Source organism: Suricata suricatta, chromosome 16 (genome assembly GCF_006229205.1).
Source record: "Suricata suricatta isolate VVHF042 chromosome 16, meerkat_22Aug2017_6uvM2_HiC, whole genome shotgun sequence".
Lineage (NCBI taxonomy): Eukaryota > Metazoa > Chordata > Mammalia > Carnivora > Herpestidae > Suricata > Suricata suricatta.
Genome location: NC_043715.1, coordinates 18530247 through 18550456, shown reverse-complemented (window position 1 = coordinate 18550456; position 20210 = coordinate 18530247). Strand labels below are relative to the sequence as shown.

Genomic DNA, 20210 nt, shown 5'->3' with positions numbered 1-20210 from the left:
TGGGCGGCCCAGGACCGCAGCGGCCGCAGCAGCATAGCCCGGCGGGCGGCTCCGGCGGCTCCGTTTCCTTCCTGCGCCAGTCAGCGCCAGCGCCGCGCACCGCCTCCATCCCCCGCGCCGGCCGCCGGGGCGCCTGCTGGGGCCGGGCTCTTAAAGAGACCCTGTCGTATTTCACCCTCTCGCCGACCCGGAAAGTAATTCAAGGGGTGGGCTAAGCCGTTTGCAGCCAGGACATCTTCCCGCTAACGGGACCCCTGACTTGGCAAGACTTGAGGGATGGATGGCCAACGATAGCGGGTGACTGGTTGGTTAATTAATTATTGGAGATTACTTAATCGAGCACGTGTTCTATCCAGGCACCTGACATACACTAACGATGTCATTTATTCTTCTCAACAATGATCCTCCAAAACTTAGGTACCTTGTTTAAAATGATTAAAAACATTCATTAAGGGATAAAGCTGGAATTCAAGCCATCTATCTTGCTTCACAGCCTCTTCCCTCTGAACTTTGACATCTCCAGGGTCTAGACTGCAAATGTACTAGATCTCTCAAGAAAATGTTAAAACAAAAACTGGAAACAGGTCCAAAATGGGAGTTGTTTATGCTAAGCTCTGCCTGAGCAAACCAAGATTTAATTGTAGTTTTGGCTCTCACAGAAATGAACCCTTGAGCCAGTCCATCAGGAACCACCTGATCAACACTAGTTATGTAATTTGCCTAATAGACACCGGCCATCCCCTACAGCAAAGTAACCTTGCAATAACCAACCAGCTTTGTTGCCAATGTAACTTCCTGGTTTCCACTTCCTTTTGCCCATAAGTCTTTGATTTTGTACAGTTCCTCCGAGCTCCTTTCTATTTGCTAGACTTGGATGCTTCCTGAATCATATCGATTTTTGCTCAAACTCTTAAAATGTTTAATATACCTCAGTGTATCTTTTAACAAAGGCACAACCAATATGCCACCTGCACAGACAACTGGGGGTGGGAAGGAAGCCTGTAAATCTCATCCATAGTCAGGTAGCAAAAATTCAGCCCAGATGTGAGGTGGATGGGGATATATAATTCAACAGGCACAGGCTCTGAAACCCAAACTGCTGTAGTAAGAACTGTGTGTGCATGCCCATTCCAGGGCTTACGTGGAGGGGTTTCCCACCTCTCCCAGAAGTGCAAGGTGCTAGCAGTCACCTCTAGGGCAGGGAAGAGGATGTCACTTATGAGAGGTTTCACTCAGTCTCTAGATGAGCTACAGGAAGCCACAACCTCATCTAATGCTTCCTGTAATATCTGCCACAAACCTAGCACAGGACAAAGGTGCCCTCCATAAACTTCACGATTAAGTTCAACATTTTTGGGACTTGGGATGAAGCTGTTGGATTAGACTGTGACGCCTTGAAGGCAGGGACAAGGTATGAGACCCAGACTGTTAGTTTAGATTACACATATTCTACATCTACTATGTGTCATACCCTGGGGACTCTGCAGGGAGAGAAACAGACACGGGCAAGCCCCTGCGTTTGTGCAATTTACATTCTTAAGCTAAATACATCACCTAGAGATAAGTGCTATGAAGACAAAGTGATGGTGGCTACTCTAGACGTAGTGACTAAGGGAAATCCTCTCTAAGAAGCTGGTATTTGAGATTTCCGAAATCGGAGGTTGCCCAGCAGGCATTCCTGAACCCCACCCCCTCCCTGCACCGCCTCCGGAAGCGCTCCCAGACTGGAAAGGCCGTAGAGAGTGCTGGAGAGCAGTTGTCGTTGGTGCCTGGCAGGGCGGGGCGACGCTATGAGGGACCGGCCTGCGTGGCTCCCGGATAGGTACGCGGAAATGCAGCAGACGAAACCCACCGGCCCACGGAAAGAGAGAGTGATAGAGAGAGAAAGCGGCGAGCGGGCAGCTCCCGTGGGGCGCATGCGCACGAGTGCAGACCGCGGTGACGTGCCCTTGTGCCGCGCGAGGGCTGGAATCCTAGAAAGGCGGCGCGTGGTGACGGTGACGGTTGTGGTCGCCACGCTAGGCCTGGCAGAGCCATGCGCCGAGCAGAAGGGCTGAAGGAAAGAAGTGCTGCCGCCGGGTCGGCTGCGAGCGCGATGCAGACGCTGCCGCAGAAGGTCAGCCGCTTCTGCTTCAGCGTGAGCGGCTACGTGAAGATGCTGCGGCTGGTGAGGCCGGGCCGCCGGGCGGGGGCGGTGTTGAAGCGTGCGCAAGGGCAGCGGGAGGTGGCTCCCAAGTACGGAGAGGAATCCCCTGCCTTGTCTTTCAGCCTAGGCCTGCCCAGAGGCAAGGCAGTTCACTGTGTACCCCGGGGGGCAGAAGGAGAGAAGGAAGGCACCGTCTTGCCTTCAGGGGTTCACGGACACAAAAAGCAAAGTGAGCACTCTGCACGAGTGGCCTCCACTTGGCTCTGACACCAGCCACCCAGCGGTGCTTGTAGCCGGCAGAGGAGAGAATGAGCCATGATTCGGAGGAAGGTGCCCTGGCTAGTTAGAGCAGTGGAGGCTGTCACAGGAGAATATGGGGAAGGAACTCAAGAAAAGAAAAGAAGGAAAAAAGAATGTTTAAATTTTAAAGAGGTGGCCTCTCTCTTTAAAGGAAGGGGTGGAAATAGAAGTCACAGGGAAACAGTTCCACTTAATAGGAGGAAGAACCGTCTATTGGGAAAGTTGCCCAAATTAAGTGGCCACACCACCTGAGAAGGGAGTACATTCCTGAAGAGCAAAGGTAACAGGCATAGATGAGCAAGGATGCTGTAAAAGAGATCAAACTTCAGCTGAGTGCGTAGAACAAATTGCATACACTGTCCCTCCCACACCAAGTCTGTGATTCTGAGAAATAACTATAACATAATGTAAATCAGAATGCATAAAAGAGGTTTTGAAAATTACTTTTGGAGTTCAAAGAAAAGAGAGATTACTTTGGGTTAGGAGTAAATAATCAGGGAAGTAGTGGCCTGAGTGTCTGGAGTTTTATGCCCACTACTGAAAGCTCGAACACTGGAGGAAAACAAGATCTTGCGAGAAAGTTTAGTTTCAGACATATCAATTCCTGCAACAGACATCTGGAGGATTTAGTTGTTTTCTAAAGATCGAACTTAGGCCCTGGAACAACAAAGACCACCAAGACAAAGTCTCTGACTCATGGAATTTCTTCAGTGTCAGAGACAGACCTAACCAAGGACAAGAGAAGTATCATGAAACTTCCTAGAGGAACATACGTTGGGGTCTGAGAAGCAGTTACTTGGAGGCAAATACATGGAGGCAAACCAGCATTATTTATGCAGCAACATTTAAAAAAATGTTTTTAATGTTTTATTTTTAAGAAAGAGAGGACACATGGGGGAGACGCAGAGAGCGTGGGGGACAGAGGATCGGAAGCAGGCTCCACACTGACAGCAATGAATCCAATGTGAGACTCAGACTCACAAACCACAGGATCATGACCTGAGCCAAAGTCAGACCCTCAACAAGCTGAACCACCCATGTGCCCCCTGCAGCAAATTTTAACAAGTTGGGCGTTGCTTTATTTTTTTCATTCAACAAGATATTTATTGAAAGCCTACCGTGTTCCAGGCTGTTGGGAGATACCAGTGAACAAAGCAAAGATCCCTAGCCCTCATGGAATTTACATATTGGGGTGGGAGGGTGGAGAGACAGACAGTAAACACAATAAATAAATAAATGATGCAGTATTCTAAAAAGTGGTTAAGTGCTGTGGAAGAAGAGACAGGGAAAGCCAGGGAAAGGAGTGCCAGGGGAGGAAGGTTACCAGTTGCAGTAACAGAATGGTCACGTTAGGCCTTGTTGAGATGACAACTGAGCAAACATTTGAGTGAGGCTAGGTGGTTAGCAGTGAGAATATCTGGAGGAAAAAAGTTTAAGACAAAGGAACATCCATTACAAAGGTTCTATGACAGGAATGTACCTGAAAAGTTCAAGAAAAAGCAAGGAAGCCAGTATGACTGGAGTGGAGTGACATGGGCACAGTGAGAGATGAGAAGGTCTTGAGACAGGTTGGATGTTGACAATAGATTGGTCAGGGGGACGGGGGAGTGGGGTGGGGTGGGCTTGCTGCAAGGGCAAGGGTAGAACCAAGGAGACCAGTTAGAGCTATTGCAGTAATCTGGGCAATGAGGGAAGTAGCTCGGACCAGCGTGTAGCACAGTAGGCTACAGAAGTGACCATATTTGGGATACATTTTGAAAGTAGTCCCAACACAATTTGCTGATGAACCAGATGTGGCATGAGATAACTCCAAAGTTTTTGGCCTGAGCCACTGGAAGGATGGAGTTGCCATCCACTGAAAGCCTGTAGGTGAAGCAAATGTAGGCAGAGAATCAGAAGTTCGGTTTCAGAATTAAACACTGGAATTATCCTATGGATAAATGTTATCCTGTGGATAAAATAAAGAAAACCTCTGCTAGAGATGTAGATGGGAGCTGAATCCTGTAAGACTGAATACCATGGTGAGAGGTAGGCTGTATTCTAAAGACCACAGGGAGCCCTTGAGAAATGCATTTGCATTTTAGAAATTTTACTGTAATACCTTTGTCATGGTAGTTCAGGGACGATATTGAAGGGCATTCGTTTAGGGATGAAGAGGAGGGAGTGGGTTCCCAAGGCATTAGGCATCAAATCAGCAGGACCTGATGACTGATCAGTTGTGGGGAGTAATTAGGAACACTGACATTAGGATTCTAGGGTGGGTGTTAAGGTAGATGCTGGTATCTGGGGCACCTGGGTGGCTTGGTTGGGCATCCGACTCTTGATTTCAGCTCCGGCCATGATCTCACAGTCCATGGGATTAAGCCCCGCATCAGGCTCTGTGCAGAGTCTGTGTGGGATTCTCTCCCTCTCTCTCTGCCCCTCCCTCACTGACTCTCTCATCTCTGTCTCTCTCTAAATTAATTAATTAAACTTAAAAAAAAGATGATGGTATCACCAATTAAGATAGCGCATACAGGAGGACCTGGCAAGGTGAGTTCAGTTTTGGTTGTGGTGAATTTGAGATTCCTGCAGGTATTCAGATAGAGATTGCAAATGGCTATTTATGTGTAAGATGTTGAGCATAGACTTGGGATAAAGACCCACATTCATTGAGTGGGTCACAGACAGAATCCAAAGGAATGCCAGCATTTTAAAAGGATGGGTAAAAGCAGAGAAGCCTACCAAGGGAGAATAATTGCAGAGATACAGGAACTAGGGGAGATGACATGCAAGCCATGGGAGTAGAAAAAAGATGGCCAATGATAAGTCCTGAGAGTCCAATAGGATAAGGAGTAAAAATGTTCATTAAATTTAGTATTTCTGAAATCACTGATGATCTGAGGAAAAGCAGTTTCCACAGAGTGGTAAAGAAATGTTTGAGATATTAGTGGGGTATTTAAGAGAGAACTGGAGACAAAGGCCAAGAGTTAGTAAAGATAGAAGAGCTCTAAATAATGGAATGGGGGGAACCCAGTGTAACTGAAATCATGGGAACTAATAAGAAAATGGATTAAACACCAATGTCAAGTTCCACGGTGTGGAAAGTTTACAGAGGATGGGGACTGAAAACGTGACCCTAGATATCATAATCCATGAGCTCAAGATGGTGGTTCAGTAGAGTATTTGAAGAGGTTTGAGGTGACATGTTGCTAGTAGTAATTATATTAATTACAAAGAATGACTAGTTCTTGGTTACATTTGCTACCTAATCAAACCGACCAATTTAGAGGCTTAAAGGTAGGTGGTTTTTATACTAATAAGATAATTGAAAGAATTATAAATAAGTAGCCTGTATAGATTTAAGGTTAAGAAGACTGCATAGATGCCACTAGTTGACAGACTGATTATAAAACTCAGGCCAGGGAAAACTCTTGACAAAACCTTTTTCTAAGAACAGAGAGATTTTGGATAGAGCTGTAACATGACGGCTCCTAAGAACATGACGTTGACAGACTCCCTGGCACTTACAGCTTATTTTTCCTTTCGTTCACTTGAACATTTCTGTGTTCTGTATCTTCACTTGGAAATGAGGTGATTGGATTAGAGTAATTATCAAGGTTTTTTCCACTTAAAATTTTTATCAATTCTGATTGCATTCTATTTAGGTGAGAGAAAGCATGTAAAAAAGTGAAACATCAGAATTGTTCGAGGGGTTTTTTTTTCCCCTTTTATCCCCCCATCAGTTCTTTGGAGAATTGTTTTTCTCTAACAATTTACTTTAAACTTTTCTCCCCAGTGTTTTTCATGGTAATTTTCTAAGTTTAAATTTGACAGTAGATTCCAGCTTGCTAAGAGTTAAGGAGTGATGAGCAGATGATAAGGAATTCTAGCAGTCAGTATACAGACTTTCTTGAAAAGCATTATAGCAAGAAGTAAAAAACAGGAGTTTCTTTGAGGAGCAGGATGAATGGGAGGAGTGTATGTGTGTTTTAAGAGAAGACAACTTGTATATGTTTATAGTATGATGAGGAAAAGAGCCAATGAGAAGAGATTGAAGGTCTCAGAGAGAAAAGAAGATAATGTAGTAGAAAAAGATCAAGGGGGGGGCGACACCTCGGTGGCTCAGTCAGTTGAGCATCCGGCTTCAGCTCATTTCATGATCTCACAGTTCATGGGTTCAAGCCCCGCGTCAGGCTCTGTGCTGACATCTATCTCAGAGCCTGGAGCCTGTCTTCAGATTCTGTGTCTCCCTCTCTCTCTGACCCTTCCCTGCTCACGCTGTCTCTTCCTCTCACTCAAACATAAATAAAACATTAAAAAAATTTTTTAAAAAGAAAAAGATCAAGGGGACAAATGTGGGAAGTGATGGTATTAGTTGTGCAAGTGGAGTAACAGAGAGGGACACCTAGTTCTCTAAAACACAAAGAGAAGTCAAGATCCATACATTTTAGTCATTCTTCTTTTAGATGTGTGTATATATGGCATAAGCCCATTTATTTAGTTACTTTAAAACTAAAATTAGATCACTTTAGATCATTTTTACAGCTTAAACTTGCATTCCATAACCATTGAATAAATCATGTTTGTTTGTTTGTTTTATCCTTATAGGCACTAACTGTGACACCTATGACCTTATTTATCATTGCACAAGCCCCTGAGCCATACATTGTCATCACTGGATTTGAAGTTACTGTTACTTTCTTTTTCATAATTTTATATATGCTGAGACTGGATCAATTAATAGACTGTTTATTTTGGCCTTTGCTTGTAAGTGTTCAGTTTTATTAGACCTTTTTCCTATCATAGTGAGACATCTTAATGAACTATGCTTTGGGTTTCTTAAGCCTTTAGGGAATGTCTGATAGGCTGAGGAGGGAGGCACTCTAGCCACCAATGTGTTCGGTATTGTCTCTGGTGCAACCACAGAGCACTGAGCTCATCTATTAGTAGATGTGACTGACCGTTCTGTCAAGAGAATTCACTTAAGTATAGAATCTCCTAAAGAAATTTAAATTTAAGATCAGGGTTAATAAAATTATAGCACATGCTTAATCTCTACCTCCTTTTTAAATACATGTTGATATGACCTCAAAATTGGGGAAAGAAATGGAGGCAGATACCCAAGTATCCACGTCTTGCACATCTCTGATTACTAAATGGAAAACTGGAATAATTGGGGAGGCTAAATAAAGCACAATGTTATCTTAATTCTGGAAACATTAACATTAAATAATTAATTTATCTTGTATAACCTTATTTAATAGCATATGAGCTTCACCTGCCATACTTACAGCATTTAGAATAACTGCCCAGTGGAGTGCCTAAATGGTTCTAGAAACTGTCAAAATTGGCAAAATGAAGATACTAGTTAAGGTGAACATGTCCCTTCAGCCTGGACTCTTATCCAGTTCTAGGAAAAACAGAGTGTCTTTACCTCTCTCTCTCCTCTTTCAAGTCTTATCCCCAATATCCTGTCTCTGTAGGTCTCCTTCCTGAGCTCCCCCACTGCCCGTCCCCCCTTTGGATTGGTGGCTGCACTGAAGCCTTCCTTGGCTACACTTGCCTCATCCTCCTGGGTTCCAAAGTGCTGATAGCCAAGCTGATCCCCCCTAGTTAAGGAGAGAGGACTTCAGAGCTATTCTAAAACCATAAGCATGCCTTCAGGTGGTACCTTCTAGAATCAGTTTTGAAGGCCAGTGATGAACATTTCAAGCTAATCACAAGCTGAAAAGATCCCAAAAGGGGAAAGCTGCAAAACAGAGGAGACCTTCATAACATCTCTCCAAACTACTTGATCACACTTTAAAGCTGGACCTGACTGGAGGGAAGTCTAGGAAAAGAGATCACAATGCCTTCATCAGTTGGCCCTCAGAATTTATAATGTCATTTAGGAGCTGAAAGGGCTAAGCTAAATTATTCCAGAGATTTCTGCAAGGACATGAAGAGCATGGTCCATATCCTCTTTATTCAAAAAATGGTATAGTTGCTCTTCACATTCTGCTTCCCAAGGTTAATAAAATTAATATATTTTAGTATTTATTTTTCTCCAGACTAAAATTCTCTGGAGGTTATTACATGTCCCAGTAATACATTTGGAGCTCTAAGCTGAACAGAATACAGTGGAAGGGAGAGTGTTTTATGTGTAGCCCACTGAAATTCAGTCTCCAAATCTCTGAGGATCAAACTTTGCTGATATTGTAATCTCTTAGAAATGGTGCTATATTGAGGCACCTGGGTGGCTCAGTCAGTTAAGTGTCTGACACTTGATTTTAGCTCAGGTCTTAATCTCAGGCTCATGTGTTCATTCCTTGTGTTGGGCTCTGTGCTGGGCATGAAGCCGGCTTTTAAAAAAAAAATGGTGCTACATGGTCAGCTACAGGATTATTATTCCATTATGAAACCCAGCAGATTTCTCTCTGCTCTTGATCTAATGGAATCATTTGTTTAACAAGTGTCAAGTGCCTGCTAATCCCAGTTTCTGTAATGGGTTCTTTGAAACTGTGAAGTTTTCAGTGTAGTCAAGAAGCAAGATAGAAAAGCAAATCGGTGTGACAGATGCTGCAGTTCATGTATACCCAGGATAGTGTGGAGGCACCCAACCAGGGGAGGGGACCAAATCATCACAGGCTATCCTGCTAGAGGAAGCAGTAGATGTGAGGGTCCCGGGGGACAGGGCATGACCCTGGAGCAGCTGCGCATAGATCTGAATGGCTGGGATGCCGAGTTGTGAAGAGAGGGCAAGAGTGGAGGCTTGAGAGGCAGGAGGTCAGCGCACACAAGGCTTTATATCCCCTGTGTCTTAACCCAAAGGCCACTGGAAGCTTTTAGTTTTTTTAAGTAGGAGAGTGATATGAGCAGCTTTCAACTTAGGAGACTGCTGGTGGCAGAATCAATAATGGCTTAGAGAGCGACAAAACTAGAGGTGGGTCTCAGAAACCACTTAAAAGTTTGGTTCTATAATCCAGGCATGAAAATTATAAAGGCCTGGACTAAGGTCATAACAGTAGCTGGAGAGAACGCGGTTAATGGAGTAGAATTGATAGGACTAAGTAAATAAGAATTAAGATTACCAGCCATTTAAATCTCTTGAGAAGATAATGAGATAGGAAGTACAGGAAAAAGGATAGAGTTAAGGAAGGGCCAGGGAGAAGAATGCAATGATTTTAGTTGAAAAATGCAAAGTTCTAGTTGCTTATGGAATATTCAGATGGAAATGTTCCAAACAGGTCTGAAACTTGGGAGAGGGAGGAGTTACAGCTAGAAGTCACCACCCTGTGATGGTAAATGAACTCCGAAACCTGCCTAACTGGCACAGAGGGAGGGGAGAGCAAGCCAAAGGTGAAACTGGGAAATACCAACATATGCAGTGAAAAGGAAGGGCAGCCAGAAAAAGACAGGAGAGAACCCAAGGGAGACCTGTGTCACAGAAGGCAAGAGAGGAAAACATTTCAAAAAGGAGTGGTGAATATACTCCCATGTAAAGAAAGAAAAGTAAGTCCGGGAAAACTACGTATGTTCACTGACTGTGTGAATAGAGGCCCCTTTCCCAGAGCGGTGTGCCCTGAGCGGACAGGTGATAGTAAGGCTGAGGGAATAGTTAGACCGAGCTGGGGAAGAGAGACAACTGTGATTAGAGTTGTAACCCGTCGTGACTCAGGGCCACCGAGGTGAAACCTGGCCAGGGACCAAGAAAGGTAATGAATAGAATTAGGTCCCTGCAGAGTGGTAGATGAGAACAGGAGCCAGAGCACAGATGGAGGAACTGCCTGGAGCTCTTTTACTCTAACAAAAGTGAAGGACACAAAGATGCCTGAAGATTCCAATTAATCCTGCAGTGGGTGCAGTGGGAACTTGTAAGTACTTCTGCCTCTTGGCCACTGTCTTCACTAATTAAGAAAGAGCTTGGTCATATGCATTCAGATTTGTTATGTTTTTTATTATTTATCATTTATTTATTATTTATTATTTATCATTGTCCCAAAGTTGCAGTAACTCACAGTGTGTAGAGCAGGCCTTCTCTGACTGTTAACCTCAAGTGTTCTAATGCCGGGACACAAAGTGAACCAACCCAGGGCTTTGTAGTGGTATCCAAATACAGGCTCAAACTTTCTGTCAAATCTCCATTTTTGTAATCTTGCTCCATCCCCATTGTACCCCTTGCTATTTTTCTTTTTAATAACCATGTTTCTAAGTTACCATGGGTTTAAAGTCTGATATTTCTGTTAACAATACCTTCCTGCCTACAGTTATCTGCAAACAGACATAAACCATTCCAGAGTAGACAATTTATCTTTCCCACACTACACATCCATTCAGAATATAAGTTGCACCCTCTAAAGCCATTGTTCAGAAGGCAAGTGCTTTGTTTCTAGAAATTATAAATGAATGAGCTACATCATCAGAAATAATCACATAATCAGCCAGCCATTTCATACAGATCTGTGAGTTTTTTCATGCAAATTACCACTTACTACCAAGTGTGTGTAGCTTTTTGATTAATTGCATGTTAGTAACATTATAAAGTTGTTTGATTTACAGTATAAACTACTCCACGTTTTATCTTAGCATTCTGACTGCCACAGTATATTCTGTTATAAACCTTCCACACAATGCATCATCCACTCCCAACCAGATGAGTTCCCCCTCCACCTACATTTAAATAAAAAGAAATAGATTAGGATGGCAGAGGAGTAGGGCAACCCTGAGTTTGCCTCCTCCCCCAAAGAGCTAGATAAATCTCAAATCAATTTGAACACCTAAGAAATCCATTAGAAGTCTTAGAGAACAAAGCTGCATGTCTACAAATGGAAAAAACAACCCATGGAAGACGGAGGAATTCACACCAAAAGAACAGGAAGAAAAGATGGCCAGGGATTTAATCATACAGATCTAAATAAGATGTCAGAACTGGAACTTAAAACAATTACAAGGATTCTAGCTGGGCTTGGAAAAAGCATAGAAGACTCTAGAGAATCCCTTTCTGCAGAGATAAAAGAGCTAGTCTACTCAGGCCAAAATGCTATAACCAAGATGCAAACCTGAATGGATGCCATAACAACAAGGGTGACAAAGAGGAAAAATTAGTGATAGAGAAGATAAAATGGAAAATAATGAAGCTGAAGAAGGGAACCAAGATAATGGATCATGAAGGCAGACTTAGGAAACTCAACGACTTATTAAAATGGAATAACATTATGGGGCACCTGGGTGGCTCAGTCAGTTAAGTGTCCGACTTCACCTCAGGTCATGATCTCGTGGTTTGTTGGTTCGAGCCCCTCGTCAGATTCTGTGTCAACAGCTCAGGGCTTGGAGCCTGCCTCAGATTCTGTGTCTCCCTCTCTCTTTGCCCCCCACCCCACACTCATGTTCTGTCTTTGTTTCCGTCTCAAAAATAAACAAACACCTAATTTTTTTAATGGAATAACATTGTAGTCGCAGAAAATGAATACAGTTTGGTTTATGTGAGCAAATTATAGCTGAAAACTCCCTAATCTGGGGAAGGACACAGACATCAAAATCCAAGAAACATAGAGAACTCCCATTAAATTCAATGAAAGTTGGCCATCACCAAGACATATCATAGTCAAATTCACAAAATACACAGACAAGGAAAGAAACCCAACAGCAAGAAGGGGGGGGAAGTCCGTAACCTACAGGGAAAGATGGATCAGGTTTGAGGCAGATCTGTCCACAGAAACTAGGCAGTCCAGAAGGGAATGACAGGGTATATTCAACATTCTGAATGGGAAAAATATGCAGCCAAGAATACTTTAAACAGCAAGGCTGTCATTCAGAATAGAAGGAAATAGAGTTTCCCAGACAAACAAAAACTAAAGAAGCTCATGACCACTAAACCAGCCATACAAGAAATACTAAGGGGGACTCTTTGGGGCTAGGGAGGAGAGACCAAAAGTAACAAAGACTAGAAAGGAACATAGAACATCACCAGAAACACCAACTTTATAGGTAACACAGTGACACTAAACTCCCTTATCTTTTAATAATCACCCTGAATGTAAATGGACTAAGTGCTTCAAATCAAAAGACATAGCGTATCAGAATGGATTAAAAAAAAAAAAACCAGTATATGCTGCCTACTTTTAGACTGAAATATAGACTCATTTTAGACCTAAAGACAAAGATTGAAAGTGAGAGGATGGAGAACCATCTACCATGCTAATAGATGCCAAAAGAAAGCTGGAGTGACCAAAATTATGTCAGACAAACTAGATTTTAAACCAAAGACTATAATAACAAGAGATGAAACGGGGCATTACATTGTAATTAAGGGATCTATCCATCAAGAAGATCTAACAATCAGGGTCCCTGGGTGGCTTAGTTGGTTGAACGTCTAACTCTTGATTCAGCTGAGGTCATGATCTCACAGTTTTATCACTTCAAGCCCCACGTCAGGCTCTGCACTGATAGCACACAGCCTGCTTGAGATTCTCTCTCTACCTATCCCCTTCTCACACTCTCTGTTTCAAAATTAATTAATTAATTGCCCCCAACTTGAAAGCACCCAAATATATAAATCAATTACTAACAAACAAGGAAACTCACTGATGATAATAGCAATAATAGTAGGGGACTTTAAGCAACCACAGGAAAAAAATTGGAAAGACTACAAATACGTGGAAGTTAAAGAACATCCTAATAAAGAATGAATGGGTTACCCAGAAAATTTAAGAAGAAATTTAAAAAGTACATGGAAGCAAATGAAAATGAAAACCTGACCTTTGGGATGCAGCAAAGGCAGTCCTAAGAGGGAAGTATACAGCAATCCAGGCCTACCTCAAGAAGCAAAAAAGGTCTCAAATATACAATCTGTCCTTACACTTAAAAGAGCGGGAAAAGGAATAACAAAGCCTAAAGCCAACAGAAGAAGAGAAATTAGTAAAGACTAGACCTGAAATAAATGATATAGAAACAAGAACAGCAGAATGGATCAACAAAAGTAAGAGTTGGTTCTTTGAAAGAATAAAATTGACAAACTCCTAGTCAGAATTCTATCAAAAAGAAAAGAGAAAGGACCCTAATAAAATCACAAATGAAAGGAGAAAGATCACAACCAACACCTCAGAAATACAATTAGAGTATTATGAAAAACTAAATGCCAACAAACTGAGCAATCTGGAAGAAATGGATAAATTCCTAAAAACATGCAAACTACCAAAACTGAAACAAGAAAAAAATTTGAACACACTCATAACCAGCAAAGAAACTGAAATAATAGTAATCAAAATCTCCCGACAAATGGGGTGCCTGGGTGGCACAGTTGGTTAAGTGTCTGAATCTTGATTTTTGCTCATGTCATGATCTCACAGATCATAGGTTCAAGCCCTGCATTTGAGCACTATCAGTGCAGAGTGTGCTTGGGATTCTCTTTCTTGCCACCCCTCCCCCCAAATAAACTAAAATAACATCTCCCAACAAATAAGTCCAGGGCCAGATGGCTTCCCAGGGGAATTCTACCAGACATTTAAAGAACAGTTAATACAGGATGCCTGGGTGGCTCAGCTGGTTGAGCATCCAACCTCAACTCGGGTCATGATCTCATGATTTGTGGGTTCAAGCCCCACATGGGGCTCTGTGTTGACATCTCAGAGCCTGGAGCCTGCTTCGGATTCTTTATCTCCATCTCTCTCTGACCCTCCCCAGTTCATGCTCTGTCTCTCTAAAAAATAAACATCAAAAAAGTTTTCAAATAAAAAATAAAGAGTTAATAACTATTCTTTTCAAACTGTTCCAAAAAATAGAAATGGAAGGAAAACTTCAAACTCATTCTATGAGGCCAGAATTGCCTTGATTCCAAAGCCAGACAAAGACCCCACTAAAAAAGGAGAATTACAGGCCAATATTCCTGATGAACATGGATACAAAAATTCTCAACAAGATACTAGCAAACTGAATCCAACCTTACATTAAAATATTTATTCACCATGGTCAAGTGGGATTTATTCCTGGGCTACTTCAATATTTGCAAATCAATCAACATGATACACCACATTAATAAGAGAAAAGATGAGAATCATGATCCACTCAATAGATGCAGAAAAAGCATTTGACAAGATATAGCATCCATTCTTAATAAAAGCCTTCAACAAAGTAGGGATTGATGGAATATACCTCAACATCATAAAGGCCATATACAAAAGACTCACAGCTAATATCCTCAATGGGGAAAATAGCCTTTCCCTTACAGTCAGGAATAAAATAAGGATGTCCACTCTCACCATTACTATTTAACATAGTACTGGAAGTCTTAGCATCAGCAATCAGACAACAAAAAGAAATAAAAGACATGCAAATGAGCAAGGAAGAAGTCAGACTCTCACTTTTTGACTGATGACATAATACTCTATGTAAAAAACCCAAAAGACTCTACCAAAAAATTGCTAGAACTAATAAATCCAGCAAAGTTGCAGGATATAAAATCAACATGCATAAATCTGTTGCTTTCTATAAACCAGTAATGAAGCAGGAAAAATCAAGGATCCCATTTGCAACTGCACCAAAAACAATTAGATACCTAGGAATAAACCTAACCAAAAAAGTAAAATATCTATACTCTGAAAATTATAGAACACTTATGAAAGAAAGACATGGAAAAGCATTCCATACTTATGGGTTGGAAGAACAAACATTGTTAAAATGTCTATACTACCCAAAGAAATCTATAAATTTAATACAATCCCCATCAAAATACCACCAGCATTTTTCAGAGAGCTAGAATAAACAAACATAAATTTGTACGGAACCACAATATACCCAAAATCGCCAAAGCAATCCTGAAAAATAAAAACAAAATGGAGACATCACAATTTCATATTTCAAGCTATATTATAAAACTGTAATCATCAAGACAGTGTGGTATTGGCACAAAAACAGACACACAGATCAACGGAACAGAAGAGAAAACAGGGAAGAATATTCCATTGAAAAAAAGATAATCTCTTCAACAAATAGTGTTGGGAAAACTGGACAACAGGCAGAAGAATGAAACTGGACTACTTTCTTACACCATACACAAAAATAAGTTCAAAATGGTTGAAAGGCCTAAATATGAGACAGGAAACCATCACAATCCTACAGGGGAACACAGGCAACAACCTCTTTGACTTTGGTGAGAGCAACTTCTTACTAGACACATCTCTAGAGGCAAGGGAAACAAAAGCAAAAATGAACTATTGGACTTCATCAAGACAAAAAGCTTCTACACAGCAAAGGATATGATTTAAAAAAAATAAATAAAAGGTAGCCTACAGATGGGAGAAGATATTTGCAAATGACATATCAGATAAAGTGTTAGTATCCAAAATCTATAAAGAATTTACTAAACTCAACACCCAAAAAATAAATAATCCAGTGAAGAAATGTGCAGAGGACATGACTAGACACTTTTCCAAAGGAGACATCCAGATGGCTAACAGACACATGAAAAGTTGCTCAACATCACTCATCATAAGGGAAATACAAATCAAAACCATAATGAGATGCTATCTCACACCTGTCAGAATGGCTAAAACTAACAACACAGGAAACCATGTTTTTTGGTAAGGATGTAGAGAAAGGGGAATCCTCATACTGTTGGTGGGAATACAAACTGGTATAGCCACTCTGGAAAACAGTGACCCAGAAATTGCACTACTAGGTATTTTATCCAAAGGTTACAAAAATACTGGTTCGAGGGGACACATGCACCCTGATGTTTATAGCAGCATTATAAACAAAAGCCAAATTATGGAAAGAACACAAAGGTCCATCAACTGATGAATAGATAAAGAAGTTGTGGTATGACAGATTTAGATATATAGATCTATAATGGAATATTACTCAGTCATCAAAAAGAATGAAGTCTTACCATTTGCAACAATGTGGATTGGGCTAGAGTTTATTATGCTAAGCAAAATAAGTCAGTCAGGGACAAATACCATATGATTACACCCATATGTGGTAGTTAAGAAACAAAGCAGATGAACATAGGCGAATGAGGGGAGGGGGGGAAAGAGAGGGAGGCAAACCACAAGAGAGATTCTTAACTACAGAACAAACTGCGGGCTGATGGAGGGAGATAGGTGAGGGATAGGCTAAATGGATGATGGGTATTAAGGAGAGCGTTTGTGATGAGCACTGGGTTTCTTGAACATAGAAATATGCCTAAGTGGTTAAATGATTGGTACATCGTAAGTTAAGAGAACCAACAGGCATCACTGTAGACCTAATACAATACAGGTGTCATTCTATTGTGGTAGTTTAATTTCCTAAAAAAAAAAAAACCCATGAAATTTATTTAATAAAATGGAAGTTTCAAAAAAAATTTTAAAAAAACATTAGGGGTGCCTGGGTGGCTCAGTCGATTAAGCCACTGACTTCAGCTCAGTTCATGATCTCACGTTCGTGGGTTCGAGCCCCGCATCCGGCTCTTTGCTGACAGCTCAGAGCCTGGAGCCTGCTTCCAATTCTGTGCCTCCCTCTCTCTCTCTGCCCCTCCCTGCTCATGCTCTGAATCTGTTTCAAAAATAAAATAAAACATTAAAAAAAATTTTTAATAAATAAAATGGAAGTTTCAAAATCTGTTGGCAGCAGATTCTTTTTTTTTAAATGCTCTTCATGTAAAGCTGACCTTTCTATTCTGTGTTTTAGGATATTATCAACTCAGTGGTAACAGCAATATTCATGATAATCATATCTGTATTGGCACTGATACCAGAAACTACAAAATTTATAGTGCTTGGAGGGGTAAGTGGAGGTCTTCTTGATTCCTTGCTTTAGGTTTGATTAGAATTCAAACTTGATTGAAAATACATATGTAAGGACAGAAATCTACACTATATTCATCCTTGGGGCTCCTAGGCCAGTATATAGTACCTAGCGGCTTAATATTTTTTGTATGAGTATATGCCCTGATTATCGTGAAGGAATATGACTTCACTCTAAAACTGAAGTTAACCAAATAGAAGTTCCTGTATATTCCAGCTAGACTAGACTGAGAAAAGCTGCTGGAGTCCATTACACTTAGCTCTGAGAAACTTGATGTCAAGCGAAAAAGCCATGGATGACTTTCATAGCTCTCCCTTTTAAAGAAAAGGATACATACCACTCGTTAACGTGAGACAGACTGCTCTGAACTCAGTTATTTCTTGTCCAGATCCTTCTTTAGATGGAATGTAATACAAGATGTCTCATGATAAAGTTAGAAGAAGCCTTATATTATTTTGAACATTGCTTGAAGACAAGCAAGCCAGTTTAATCAGACTTGATCCTGGAAGGCAAGCCAAAATAAAAAAGAGTCAAATAGGAGCACCAGGTTGGCTCAGTCGGTTAAGCAGCTGACTTCAGCTCAGGTCATGATCTCACAGTCCGTGGGTTCAAGCCCCGCATTGGGCTCTGTGCTGATAGCTCAGAGCCTGGAGCCTGCTTCAGATTCTGTGTCTCCCTCTCTCTCTGCCCCTCCCCGGCTCACTCTCTGTCTCTCAAAATAAAAGATATTAAAAAAATTTAAAAAGAGTCAAATTATATGGTTTTAGTTCCATCTGATACTCTTCTGAGATTTTTTATAAGAGGTTCAAAATCATTTGGCTTTTCTAGATTCTGATATAAAGATGTGAATTAGAAAGTTCTTAAATAAATCTCTGTCCTACTTCCTTGTCTTTCCATGGTGTGGGCCACTTGGGAGAACTAACCATTCTCAGGCAGCCATGTATGTCAGAATCCATAGTTTTTCATCTCCTTCCTAAGCCCAAAGCAACTTCTAGAATAAGAATTATTCTAGAAATGAAATAGTGCTGTAACAGCAATTTTCCCCAGTTGGCTTTAATCTTATCCCTGTACTGTGGAGAAAGAGGGACAAGGCACAGGATTTACAGTTGATCCTTTACAACGCTGACCCCCGAGACAGTTGAAACTTTTTAAACTTTGATTTCCCAAGAACTTAACTAATAGCCTGCTGTTGCCAGAAGCACTGATAACATAAACAGTTAATATATATTTTCTATATCATATGCTGTATCTTACAATAAAGTGAGCTAAAGAAAATGTTATTAAGAAAATCATGAGGAGAAAATACATTTGTAGTACTATACTACCTCAGAAAAAAAAATCCATATATAAGTGGACCTATGCAGTTCAAACCCATGTTGTTCAAAGATCAAATGTACTTTTATTCACTTACTTTATGCATTCAGATTCATTCTTTAAAAAGAGGCACTGTGAGGGGGCACCTTGGTGGCTCAGTCAGTTAAGCGACCGACTTTGGCTCAGGTCATGATCTCACATTTCGTGAGTTTGAGTCCTACATCGGGCTCTCCACTCTCTTGCTTCAAATCCTCTGTCTCCCTCTCTCTTTGCCCCTCCTTAGCTCATGCTCTCTGTTTCTCTCAAAAATAAACATTGAAAGAAAGAAAAAAAAAAGGTGCACTTTGGTGGATGCTGACAAAGTAGAGAGCTGTGCTGTCCAGTGCAGTAGCCACAAGCCACGTGTGGCTAGTGAGCAACGGAAATGTGGTTGGTCTGATTGAGATGAGCTATACACATAAAATACACAATGGATTTCAAAGACTATAAAAAATGTAGAATATTTTATAATAACTTTATTATATTGATGGCATGTCAAAATTCTGTTTTAGGTAAACTGGGCTAAACAAAATATTCCATTAAAATTAATTTCACTTGCTTTTCTTTTTAGTGTGGGTACCATAAAATCTTAAATTATGTGACTGACATTGGTGACTCACATTATATATCTTTCGGACAGCGCTGGACTAGAACATGACCCACCCTATCCTCAACTTGCTTAGAGCCTAATAGAGGAAACAGAAATCAAAACAGCTATGTATATAAGCTATTGGCAAAGTACTGTGGGGCACAGAAAAGAGGAAGCAATTACCTCTCTCTGGCAGTGGAACCTCAATTTGTCAGGAACACAGGGGAGGAAAGGGAGATGGTTCCAGGTAGAGGAGCAGCAACAATCAGAGTACCAGAGGCACAGGAGAGGGAGGAGGTACTCAGTGTGGTCAGAACCTAAGAAGCCGAGTTTGAGATTCAGGATGGAAAACGGAGCGGTTATCTAGGCCCAAGAAGCCCAGCTTCCAGGCCATGGGATGGAACTGACCAAATAGTATGCAAGAAATGATATCCCTCTTGTCCGGCCCAGGCACCAGCTTTGAAAGAGCCATCAAAGTACCTAAAGACCGGGTTCTAGTTTATTCCTTTTACCTTAACTTTTTTCCCTGAGGCCTATTGAGAATCCTATCCGTTAAGTGTATGATCTTCAGTAGGGCTCTAAATAATACATGTCAGAGCAAGTCAAGAGATCCAGACAAGTATTTCTTTTCAGAGTCCACACCACTTCCATATTATTTCTGCTCACTTATCTTTTCCTGTTCTCTAGGCAGGTATTGGGAAAACTTGGAAATGAGACTAAAATGATCTCTGAAGTCTCTTCCCCTTTTAGGGTTAGGTGGAAGCTGAGGGAGCAATCTCAGGACCCTAGAAGGAGAGGAAGCAGTGGGCAGACCACTTAAAACCTGTGTGAATGACTCAAGTCCAGACCACAGTCACAGCAATGACAAAGTGTGTTTGTTTCCAGGTGTGTGGACTCCTGGCAGCAGCGTGCTGTATTGCCGACGGAGCCCTTACTTACCGGAAACTTCAATTTAACCCAAGTGGTCCTTATCAAAAAAAACCTATTCATGACAAAACATAAGTTTTGTAATCTTATATTACTTTTTGGTTGATGTTAAGTATTAAATATATTTCTTTATTCTTTCACATCTTTTCT

General features: G+C 41.3%; 2 protein-coding genes across 6 annotated transcripts in view; one reads left to right on the top strand and one right to left on the bottom strand.

Moving 5' to 3' along the window:
* The window catches only part of TK2 (thymidine kinase 2), a 32016-nt gene extending 31951 nt beyond the window's left edge, over positions 1–65 (bottom strand). For all 4 annotated transcript variants that reach the window (XM_029926502.1, XM_029926505.1, XM_029926503.1 and 1 more), the window contains exon 1: positions 54–65. The gene's annotated coding sequence lies outside the window, so the exon portion shown is untranslated. The remainder of the gene's footprint in view (positions 1–53) is intronic.
* A 1889-nt stretch (positions 66–1954) lies between these two features.
* CKLF (chemokine like factor) lies at positions 1955–20202 on the top strand. 2 transcript variants are annotated; one of them, XM_029926511.1, is made up of 4 exons: positions 1955–2116; positions 7037–7195; positions 17075–17170; positions 20019–20202. In XM_029926511.1, exons 1-4 carry the CDS (start codon positions 2036–2038, stop codon positions 20133–20135), a joined length of 453 nt encoding a protein of 150 aa, XP_029782371.1. In that variant the 5' UTR covers positions 1955–2035; the 3' UTR covers positions 20136–20202. The 2 variants fall into 2 exon arrangements, with proteins under 2 accessions (XP_029782371.1, XP_029782370.1); XM_029926510.1 differs by having other exon boundaries at positions 1955–2167.
* Positions 20203–20210: the final 8 nt, after the last annotated feature.